The sequence below is a fragment of the Sceloporus occidentalis genome, unplaced genomic scaffold, assembly GCF_023333645.1.
Source record: "Sceloporus occidentalis isolate IW3139 unplaced genomic scaffold, rSceOcc1.0.p SCAF_46, whole genome shotgun sequence".
NCBI lineage: Eukaryota > Metazoa > Chordata > Lepidosauria > Squamata > Phrynosomatidae > Sceloporus > Sceloporus occidentalis.
In genome coordinates this window covers 6,522,490-6,533,014 of record NW_028317026.1, presented here as the reverse complement: position 1 = coordinate 6,533,014, position 10,525 = coordinate 6,522,490, and the positions used below count along the sequence as shown (strand labels likewise).

Sequence of the window (10,525 nt, the reverse complement as noted above, 5' to 3'; positions counted from 1 at the left end):
TGGACCTGTCCGCTGAGTGCAAGATGTCCGACAGGGAGGTGCCTAGAGACACAGCACCAGAGGCTGCTGCTCCTCTGAACAAATGAGCCCTGAAACTGCGGTCAATGCCGGCCAAACCCAAAAGCCAGTGCACCCATCTAGCGATGGTAGGAGAAGATACCAGACGAAAGGGAGAAACATACGAGAGAAGCAGCTGATGAGAACCCCTCGGATGATGAGAGTCCGTGGACAGAAGGTACTGCTGAGAGAAGTGAGCCACACACAGAAGCTGCTGTTCTGGAAAGTATTAATAGGAGACAGCTAAAGAAAATGATTTGGTGCAACAAGAAAGTGTGAAAACCACCCTCTGCGAAGAGAAAGAAATGACATCAGCATTGAAAGCCTGGATATGGGAAATGCGGCAAACGCAAACTAAAGCCAGAAGTGAAGCAAGTTTGGCCGAAAGCTGTTTAAGAGAGAGAAGTATTGTTAGGCCAGGATTTCAGAAAATCCAATACCTTCTGGATGTCCCAGAGAGACGAATACCTAGGACCCAGGGGATGAGATAACTGGGCCCTGCGCAAAAGACGGCAGACCAGAGGATGCCTACCCAGGGGAGCACCCGAGACTAGAGCATGAGAAGCCGAGATGGCTGATCTAAGGCATTCAGGGTAAGGTATGACTTCCCTGGGAGAAAAAGGTGAGAGAGAAAGTTAAGAACAGCAATTACAGGGGCCTAGAACGGATCATCCTGCCCTTCCAGACACGAAGACGCTCAGGACCTCCAAGCATAAGCGTAAGCTGGTCTGGTGCCTGGTGCAAAGGGTTCTCAGAGAAGCATGTGAGCATCCTCTGAAAGGAACAAATCTCCAGGTCGCTGGAGAGGCTCCACGTTATTAAGGATGAGGGCGTCAAACTGACGGTCCGGATCCTGAAGAAGGTGCAGGACTGACAGAAGGAGAAGCAGTGTCCTTGCAGGCAGTTCCAGGAGTGACAGGACCCAGGGTAGAGGCAGCCAGAGGGGTGTGATGAGAAGCACAGATCCGATCATGCAAAGCGCCTGAGGAAGCAGAGCAACGGGGGAAAGCTTAAGCCCCGGATGGAGGCAAAGTCTGTAAGAAGCTGTGCACTGTGGCACAGTCTGGATCTGGAAGCCAACTGAAGAAAGTCGCCAGTTGAGTATTCAGTCTGGATGCAAAGAGATCAATAGAAAATTGAACCCACCGAGAGTCCAGACACTGGAAGACTGCAGAGTCCAGCTTCCAATCACTGGCATCCCTCAAGTAGCAGGAAAACCGGTCTGCCACCGTGTTATCGGAGCCCGGAAGATATTCTGCTTTCAGTGTGATGTGGTTGGCCAGGCAGAAATCATACAGATCCTTTGTAAGAACCCTTAGCATACGTGACCGCGCGCCCACCAGATGGTTGATGTACTGGACCGCTGAGATGTTGCCCATCCAAAGGAGAAGGCAAAAGTTGGAGCAATCCGCAGCCAAACTCCAAATGGCAAAGGAGCCCGCAATCAGTTCCAGACAATTCATGTGCAATTGTCTCTCCTCCGCTGACCATCGACCACCAGTCACTCCGGAAGGTCTTGACACCCCACAACAGTAAAAGCTGGCATCACATTCCAGGACAAAGTCCAATACTTTGTCCTGGAATCAATATAGGATCAATATGGAAAATTCAATGGATAGCTGATCTGACCTGCTGGTGGTAGCAGCAAAGAAGAGGAAGAGGACTGGCTGTCTTCAGGCTTTATAGTCCCTGTATTATGTTGATTGGTTATATATTTTGATTTTCATGTTTGTCTCTTTGCTGCTATTGGTGGTAGAGTAAAGATGTTAGATGTTAATTATGAAGCCTCCTGTTTTGCTTTAAAATGAAAATAATTAATTGACTCTTGTGATAGAAAAGAAGTAGGACAGGCCATCAAACATAAGGATGAAGACTACCACCTAGTGGTTTTACTAGGTTTATTCACTAAATGTAAAGCTGACAGGAGTGTTTGCAAGAGAGTTGTGGTTCAACAGCATTACTTTACTATTTGTTAGGCAGGGCAACACTGGCGGGCTTCAACAAGAAAGGCTAAACGGACCCTGTATAATGCATAATTCAGTGGGTGAGGAGACTTTGAAGGAATCTCACCGATTAAACTATACTTTATAGAGATGCAGCCAACTTCTTCCTGCAGTGAAAGCTTCCTTTAGCGAACAGACCCAAAGGTGAGTTTATATTACATGGAGATTTACAATATCACCAATTGCACAATTAGAATTGGGGATGCATGTTCCTTTCCTGGATAAAATTAATTAAGCAAAGCTGATTTTTTTACTGTTAAAGAACTACAACTTTTATACATCTGTTTTCTCCCTTAGAGACAAATACTTTTTTTAAAGATTAGAACTGAATTTTATGATTTTAGAATGTTATCCGTTATAACTTGTACATAGCTGATGCATCCTCAAATACAATGATACATGACATGATTAGGTTTCCTATTTTTTGTACTGGATTAAAGGGCCAAAAAGCTTGCTTATACACTACACTTAACAACACTTGTTTTAAAACACTCCCAACAGTCCCAGTTTTTCACAAGGAGAGTTCTTTTTCCAGAGCACTGTCCAGGGTACCTGCCCCCCTGTCCTGCTTTTAAGTTGGAAAATTGTGATTGTTGGAGAGATCCACGGACTGCTCCACGGAGCTATAAAGCTAAGCTGCAGAATATACCTCCATTGCTGTTCCTCACCACTCTGAAGCTGAACACTGTAAGGTGGGCATGTTGTCCCACCTCAAGCCCCACTCACTTCTTACCTTTTGCCCCATTTCCCAACTCAGGTGTTCAAATTTGAACACTTGAAATGTTTGGGGCATGGTTCAAGGCCTTTAGAACAATTTTTATTTTCTTCTTATTTATAAGGGGTATGTTATTTTGAGGGTTTTCAACACTTTTTCTAGCTATTTTTTTAGTCTTTTGCTGTGCACAGTTATACGAGATCTCTGTGGTGTCTTCTCACACCCCATGGATCCCTCCTAAGTTGAAGTACCCCCTTGTGATGATGTCATGATGGATTCAGGGTGTTGTCTGGTAGACTGTGCCAAGGTACAAATATCTAATGTAATATAATAATATGCCTGAAAACAATGTTATGTAAAAACTAGGACTTTTTTTTAACCTGATAATGTATAACCTGTAATAAAAAAATGTATGCTAGCGCCCCTTTGAGAAGGATAACCTCAAGAAAAAAATGCATATTAAAAGTAATAACATGCATTTATAGTTGATGAGACTGTTTGGGTACAGTATTGTATTGGAAGGGTTGCTTGTAACACCTGATCAGGAACTACCACCTGATAGGAAAACCAATGACATAAGCATGGAAATGCAAGGCCTCAATTTTGTCTGTATCTACATTTATTTTAAACATATAGTCTTAACATATTTACTATTTCACATATTTCCAACCTATTAAACAATAACCTCTTTATTCATGTTGCTGACTATGTGGCATAAAGTCCAGCAGTGACTTGTCAGTGTGGCTCACAAATTGTCTCTACATTACAACTGAAGTCCTCATTAGAAACATTCTGGTTTGCCCTAAAATAAACAAAGTATAAATAGAATATTAGACAGAGAAAACAATTTATAAAAATAGATATTCTCCATTAGAAATATCTGCCTTTAATAGTTTTCTGTGTGCATCGAAGGCAGAGATTATCTCTGCATCTGTCTGAAGAACCAGAAGAACCAAATGTATTGCGGACCGCCAGGCTTCCACCTTCGGAATAACATTATCATAGACAGGTAGAACTCCACTTGTAAAGCAAGGGCCTACGGTAATTTTTTTAGTGTATTCATTAATAATGTATTCTGAGGGAGAATAACAACAACTAATGTTTTGGAGTTCATTCTGTATAAAAGTCATTGCATCCAGCTCTGAAGAAAATTCAGTTGTATTACAAAGAAGAATAGAGATATATTTAGACCAGCCCTTAGCCAGACATCTCAAAATAAATGGTTTGTAATGTATGTCCCTCATAGTCATCTGAGATAACACAGAAAAAAATGATTCTTTTTCACCTGCGTAATCTTGAATAGTTTCAAGTTCCTTGAGGTGGTTGAGACACAAAAGTTCAACTGCTCCACCTCCATAAAATACTTTTTGATTATTCAAAGCATGGTATAATCTGTATGAGCAAGTCCAAAACTGATCTTCCATGACCTGCAGCTTTGACGGTAGCCTGTGACAAAGCGTTACTGTAATAAGGTTCAGTTTTGGTGCCATTATGTTCACAGCAATTCTTTGGCTTGTTTCTATCACTTTGGTTCCACTGGTATACAAACTTACAAAAGCTCCACTACCTATGCAGTACTGATTAATTTGTGTTACATACACCACCGGCTCTGCTCCTGTAGACTCGCTAAATGCCTGTAGAACATTTTGTTTCACCTGACGGACAACAAGGATGTTCCTTTGAACACAAAGTGACATAAGAAGGGGGCACACATCACCTCTTACTAACACCAGGTCAATCTTTGCTTCTATGAGTGTCCTACAAGTTGTGTTTGTCCATGGTTCATCTAAAATGGTATCCCCACCACTAGCAATACTGGACACCACTCTAAGGTTGGCAGAATGGTTAAAGCCTAAATGACGATAATTTTCAGTCAATTCGCCATCTAAAAGAAGTATATGCAAGGACTTGTTCTCAAGAAACTTGGCCACAGTGGCACTTTCAAGAGATACTAAAGTTGTATACCCAAAGGAAGCTTTTGAATGTTCTTCAGACAGACCTGGAAAACAACAAATGTGAAACTGGGATGAAGGGGAGAAAACTTTACTGCCATTCATTTCTGCACCATTTTCATAAAGACGGTTAAAAGCGTTTTCTACCAGGTTCATGATTTCTGGATTGCCGTGACAGAGAGCCTTTGCCAAATGGCCCAGGGTCTTGCACGGAAGTTCATTAGACCTTACACCTTTATCCTGAAGGCAACTTCTTTCATGATCTGTAAAGTATCTACTGTGAGTCAGCCTGTTCCTATAAGCCTTGGTAATAGAGTGTTCCTTATGTCCCCAGTATTGAGGCACATGTTTAATATATTTAACAGAAGACTTTGAGTATTGTTCAAATTGGGCCCCGTTATGAACGCCCTGTGAATCAGAACGGTTTTGATCCCGAGTATCTGTTTTATTTACACAGTCATTTGTGTGAAGTATACTGTATACAGATTGCTGTAAAGTCTGAACTTGCTCAATACAGGAATTAAGTCCATCTAGCATTACTGAAGCTATTACTGCAACAGGCACTCCTTCCCGAAGACAATCAAGGACAGCACTGCTCCATGCCCCAACAAGGAAAAACAGCGTTGTTGTTCCAGTTTTATAAATCTTGTGATGAACTTGAACAGTTTCATTGAAAAGCTGACCAACTGCACTTGTCAAATCCAAACTCTCCAAAAGTCGGAAGGAAGAGCAGGTCAAAGTGCACTCGTTAGTGTATTGGTCAAAAATAAACTTGTGTGATTTTACAGGTCCCAGAAAAGACTTTACAGAGTTTGCCAATGCACATAATTCCTGCAGTCCCGTGTGATCTCTTGGTTTCACAACAGCCACAGCATTTTGTACCAAAATTTTCTAGGAATAAACAAAAAGTGTTACTAAGTTTGAAAGTGTTACTAAGCTGTTTAAGATAAACTCTATTGTCAAATGATTTTAGCTTTGAGATTGGCAGATCTTTATGTGTTTCCATCACAGGCTGCCATGTTTTGGACAGTAATTCTCTTTAGTAAGTAATTATCTTTACTTACAATACTCAAGACAATTTGCCTTAAACTGGTAGTAACTGCAATCTGCGGTGCATGAGATCTTCTCGTTTGATACTTACACTTCTCCTTTTATTTCTGATTAAATATTCTAAAATATTTTCTTAGGACAGGGTGACAAGACCCAACTGGGGACACATCCCAAATTTAATGCATCAAAGAACTTAATGCCTCTTTGCAGAATATAAAAATGCCTTGTTAAAGGAGAAATATGCCAGCCTGGTTTAACAACATTTTACTAATATAATCTAATGCTCCTTCTGCACCTATTCTAAAATGTTACTACTGCTGTAACACAAGCATACATTTTAATGGTGCTGCGCCACATATGCTGATGAATTTAACTATAAATCATGTCCTGATGAAAGTCTATAAATAAAAAGACTGAAACGTTGACTTGTAATACGGAGTTTCGTGAAATCATTTAAAAACAAGTCCCATGAGTGCCGGCAATATATATATAGTAGGATTTCCTGCTATAATAATATGCAGGAAATACACCAGCTCTCCAACTGTTCCACAATAGGATAAAGATGCGAGTACAATACCAGCAGTTTTACAGTACTAGATAGATAGATAGATAGATAGATAGATAGATAGATAGATAGATAGATAGATAGATAGATATAGCGCTATCATTTTCTGCAGCGCTGTACGATGGGTATAGAAGCAGTGCATCACACAGAAGGCAAACAGTATGAAAGACATTTGATAACATTTGGACCCTGGAGACATCCTGAAGACCAGCAACTTACAAGACAGCTCGGAGACAGCTTAACAATATATGGATATACGGGTAGACATTGCGAGATTCCTAATACCTACTGTACAACGCTGCGGAATATGACGGTGCTATATAAATCAATAAAATAATACCTTGCACTTATATCCATAGTAACTAACCTCTCTGACTGACAGCTCCCTCCCCTGCCCCTGTCTGCTCCCATCCTCCGCCATAGCAGTCCGGCCAGCTCCTCCCCCCTTACGCTGGTGCTAGTTACCCATCGCTGGGCAGCTTTGTCACTCTGAGAGGGGGCGTGTCTGTTGTTATGGAAACCACCATTAAGCGTCTCTTTTGCCAACGTTCATTTAGAATGGCGGCAGATCAGGCGCCGATTTTTATGGTGGGCCGGTTCTCAGCATGCCGGAAGGGGATTGGGCGGATGGAAACCCGGAGGCGGGTGTTAGCGAAAAGGGGCCGTGTCACCCCCCTCGGGAGTGTGTTGTTAGTCGGGTTGTAGCTGGGTAACAGGCACAATTGGTTTAAAGGGAGCGCTGAACGCCGGGAGCTCGCCTGTTACAGTCCTGCAGCTTTCAAGGAAATGGTAGGTTTTCTGCGTGCGGTAAACGGACGGCAATGTAATACATCGCTAGAGCGTACATCGGCCACCATCATTACACCACTAACCAGCTCATGCAAGCAGTTCCTTGATCGCAAATCATAGGGGTGGGAATCTCGTGGCCTGCCCACTAGTGTCACATTTTTAGTGTTTATTGGTAAAACTGTTAAACCTTCTGTATGGATCCAGGCAGACTGAGTTATAGTTCTAACACCTTAATGTGCAGCCCCCTCATCCATGGGGCACTTTAACACAGTTACCTCTTATTATGGTTTTAATTGTGAAAAAAATTGCAAATGTGTGTAAAGTTGATATATTTCCATATACATTTTTATCAACCACTAATGTTTTATTCAATAGTGAAAAGTATTGTTGCGGCTAATGCATATGGTTATTCTGAGATTCTGTGCATTGATACAACTTTGCCATTTGCAAAATGCTGCAATTTTTTATTTATTTGAATTTTTTTTATATATATAAGGCTCTTTTTTTGCTCAGCATTTGGATTCAGCGCCATAACTTTATTTTTGTGTTTCTTTTTATACCCCCCCCCCCCATCTAGGCATCTGTGTTAAGGAAGCCTGGTTTGGGTGTATCACAGCGCAAAAAACTTGGAGTCAAACCCGAGCTGACCGAGGAACAGAAACAGGAGATTCGGGAAGCGTTCGATTTGTTTGATACGGATGGATCTGGCACTATTGATGTGAAAGAGTTAAAGGCAAGTCTTATTTTTGTTATATGAACATTTTACAAAAAAATCCTTAACCTCTTCATGACTGGGTGTCTTACCCCTGTAAGCTATTGGAGCTTTTAGTGTAGGTCTTAAAACACATCAGGTATCCTTATGATGTCATGGTTACATCACTGGAGTCTTTATTATTTTTTAAATTTTATTTTATTTTGTATTTTTTGGGAGGTTTTTTGTTTTGTTTTTGTTTTACTGGTTTCCCTTTTGCAATTTACTGCATGCAAGCAGTTGAGGTATTTTTAGTTATTTGAGCGTTCCATCTGATTGAACTCTTCCTTGACTGCATATACTGAAGCAGAGACCTCTGAAGCTCATGTTAACGTATGTTTTCTGTGTCGGCCCAATAAAAAAAAAAGTAAGTTAAAGACTTCCTAGTCAACGAGAGTAGCAGTGGCCGATCATCTACATGCTATCTGAACACTCGTGTTTTGTTAGCATACATCCAATTAGTTGCTGCTTCCGTAGGGTTGTCCCTGAGCATGTACAGAAGTACCAAAGAGACAGCCAGGGGGCTGAAGTGAGTAGAAGTAATTTCCTAACTCTAGTAAATAATGCATGAACCAATTTTCATTTAGTAAACTACAATATGAGCCCCTGCATGCATTAAAAAGAACAATACATTGTGGACTCGACTGTTAATTTAATTTATTAATTACATTTGGATCCTGTTTTAGATCATGCTTGCCTAAAACTTTATTTGGGCCCAAAAAAGATATCAACTTGAACTGTAAATCAGGGAACTTTATAATATGAAGCATCCTTTTTATACAGAAGAAAAGTACAGGAATGTAGAGTCAAAAATAGATATTCCAGGGTTTGTAAACGGCATCACTAAATAGAGACAGTTGGACATAGTTTCACAGAATATATATATATATATATATATATATATATTACACACAGTTCTTCCATAGTGGAAGTTTGATTGCAGAATAAAAGCTGGGCATGTAAGTGGTCACTGGTCGAGACTAACTGGAGGTTAGTGGTGCTCCAACGGTGTCATTATCTGTTTGTAATATTTAATTTTGTATTTATTTTTTTTAAATCGACAGGTTGCTATGAGGGCTTTGGGCTTTGAGCCGAAAAAAGAAGAATTGAAAAAAATGATATCTGATATTGATAAGGATGGTTCAGGCATCATTGACTTTGAAGACTTCTTGGCTCTTATGACGCAGAAAATGGTAAGAGACAAAGAAAATAGTCCAGCATACTGTATATGCAAAAACTGTACATAGAGGACAATGTACAATAATTATATGTACCAGTTCAATGTCACGATGCAATAGCATCAACAGTTATGACGGAAGGTTAATACCCTTTTTTTTTTTTTTTAAAATCTCCCCCACATTTTTTGTCGGTGCACCTTTATTTTGGTTTTAGTATGTGTGCTCTTCCAACTATTTTTGTAGGGCCACAGAACTGTTCACCACTTTTATGCTTGGACAGACTCATAAGATCCACTTTATTTCTAGAGTGAGAAGGACTCCAAGGAAGAGATCATGAAGGCCTTTCGGTTATTTGATGACGACGGAACAGGAAAGATTTCTTTCAAGAATCTAAAAAGGGTGGCCAAGGAATTGGGAGAAAACTTGACAGACGAGGAACTACAGGTGCAACAAAATCATATCTAAACATAGTTGAGAAGTTGAGACATAGACTTTGTCTTAACTTCTGTAAACCAAGACAACATTTTTAAAAATGAAGATAGAACCATGCTGGGCAATTCCAGCTCGCTATTATATCTATGTGTGCTGGACTCAAAGCCCACAAATCTAAATTACAGTTTGCACAGACACAAAATGCTAATTTAGCTATAATTTACAAATGTTTTTATTTTTGTTGTTTGGTATAAGCGTCAACATATTATGGTAATGTGTGTGTGGTGCGTTCAGACAGAAAGGACATTGCTGGCAGTACCAATGCAAGTGCAATTTATTATTTCAGGTAATTCTGTAACCAGACACAGATCTGTTAATGCCTTAATGTGTGGAAGTATTAAGTTGATCCCTTTTTATTGGGAAAATGTTGAAAAAGATCTTAAATTACATAAACTTTCATGCTCTTAGATGCCTCTTCCTTCAACTAAAGACTCCACATTCTCATTTGGCCAAGATGTTGTGTTAGACTGGCCCTACACTTCCCAATAGTGACCTTTTAACAAAAATGTCATTTTCCTTTGGAAACCATGAATGGCTTTGATATCAGTGACACTCCCGCTATTCATATTTCCGTAAACCCCATATATAATGCCATCTCTACTTTTCTTACAGGAAATGATTGATGAAGCTGATCGTGATGGTGATGGCGAAATTAACGAGCAAGAGTTTCTTAGGATTATGAGGAAAACAAGTCTTTATTGATTAAGGACTGACTCTCCAACTAAACTAGTTATGCTCTAGATCTGTAAATCTTTATATGCCTCAGAAATATTTATTGTATTCTCCAAATATTACCTCCTTTAGAAATGTCATGGTAACATACTACAGGTATGATTAGGTCTTCTACTGTTGATCATGTTGGCTTGCTGTGTGTAAGTAATTACATGCTGCACACATTTTTGAATGTCTTGTACACATAGAAATTATACTATATTCCAAGCTTTCCATATGTTTAAATTTCCACATATCACTT

At 40.0% G+C, this 10,525-nt stretch overlaps 1 protein-coding gene across 1 annotated transcript; it reads left to right on the top strand.

Moving 5' to 3' along the window:
• Nucleotides 1-6,900: 6,900 nt before the first annotated feature.
• Nucleotides 6,901-10,254, top strand: LOC149289380 (uncharacterized). Its single transcript, XM_089490749.1, has 5 exons — nucleotides 6,901-6,930; nucleotides 7,709-7,864; nucleotides 8,947-9,075; nucleotides 9,367-9,504; nucleotides 10,165-10,254. Exons 1-5 carry the CDS (start codon nucleotides 6,901-6,903, stop codon nucleotides 10,252-10,254), a joined length of 543 nt encoding a protein of 180 aa, XP_089346875.1.
• The last annotated feature ends 271 nt before the right edge of the window (nucleotides 10,255-10,525 follow it).

Coding starts and splice junctions, on each gene's coding strand:
- LOC149289380 (XM_089490749.1), top strand. CDS start 6,901: ATGGCGGCAGATCAGGCGCCGATTTTTATG. Junction 7,865..8,946: donor TTGATGTGAAAGAGTTAAAG/GCAAGTCTTATT, acceptor TTAAATCGACAG/GTTGCTATGAGGGCTTTGGG. Junction 9,505..10,164: donor TGACAGACGAGGAACTACAG/GTGCAACAAAAT, acceptor CTTTTCTTACAG/GAAATGATTGATGAAGCTGA.